At 57.1% G+C, this 536-nt stretch overlaps 1 protein-coding gene across 1 annotated transcript in view; it reads left to right on the top strand.

Annotated features, from left to right (window-relative positions):
- The window catches only part of LOC104490520 (tubulin alpha-5 chain-like), a gene marked incomplete at both ends in the record, with an annotated part of 1,069 nt that extends 568 nt beyond the window's left edge, over positions 1 to 501 (top strand). Inside the window, 2 exons of the mRNA XM_010132814.1 lie at positions 1 to 95; positions 278 to 501. The exon at positions 1 to 95 is cut by the window's left edge and continues 10 nt beyond it. Of these exons, the coding sequence (XP_010131116.1) occupies positions 1 to 95; positions 278 to 501 (319 nt within the window). The remainder of the gene's footprint in view (positions 96 to 277) is intronic.
- Between the last annotated feature and the right edge of the window lie 35 nt (positions 502 to 536).

Genomic DNA, 536 nt, shown 5'->3' with positions numbered 1-536 from the left:
CGGGCAAGGAGGATGCTGCCAACAACTATGCCCGCGGGCACTACACCATCGGCAAAGAGATCATCGACCAAGTGCTGGACAGGATCCGGAAGCTGGTAGGTGACTGGAGAGGGAGGCCATGTCCCTCTGGGCTGAGCTCAGGCATCCTGCTGGGGGTGGGAGCATGGAGTGAGTCCTGCTCTGCCCTGGGAGAGATCTGTGGCTGCCCAAGGAAAAGCTTGAAACTTCCCCCTAGCAGAGTCAATGCTTGAGAAATCTTACTTGGCTTTCTCCACAGGCTGACCAGTGCACAGGCCTCCAGGGATTCCTCGTGTTTCGTAGTTTTGGAGGTGGTACCGGCTCCGGATTCACCTCCCTGTTGATTGAGCGACTCTCCGGTGGCTCACACAACGATGCCAGCTACGACATCTGCCGCAGGAACCTGGACATCGAGCGCCCAACCTACACCAACCTGAACAGACTAATCAGCCAGGTTGTCTCGTCCATCACAGCATCGCTGCGGTTTGATGGGGCCTTGAATGTTGACCTGACCGAGT

The sequence above is a fragment of the Buceros rhinoceros genome, unplaced genomic scaffold (assembly GCF_000710305.1).
Source record: "Buceros rhinoceros silvestris isolate BGI_N320 unplaced genomic scaffold, ASM71030v1 scaffold8223, whole genome shotgun sequence".
In the NCBI taxonomy this organism is placed as follows: domain Eukaryota; kingdom Metazoa; phylum Chordata; class Aves; order Bucerotiformes; family Bucerotidae; genus Buceros; species Buceros rhinoceros.
This window is presented reverse-complemented; position numbering and strand designations above follow the sequence as displayed.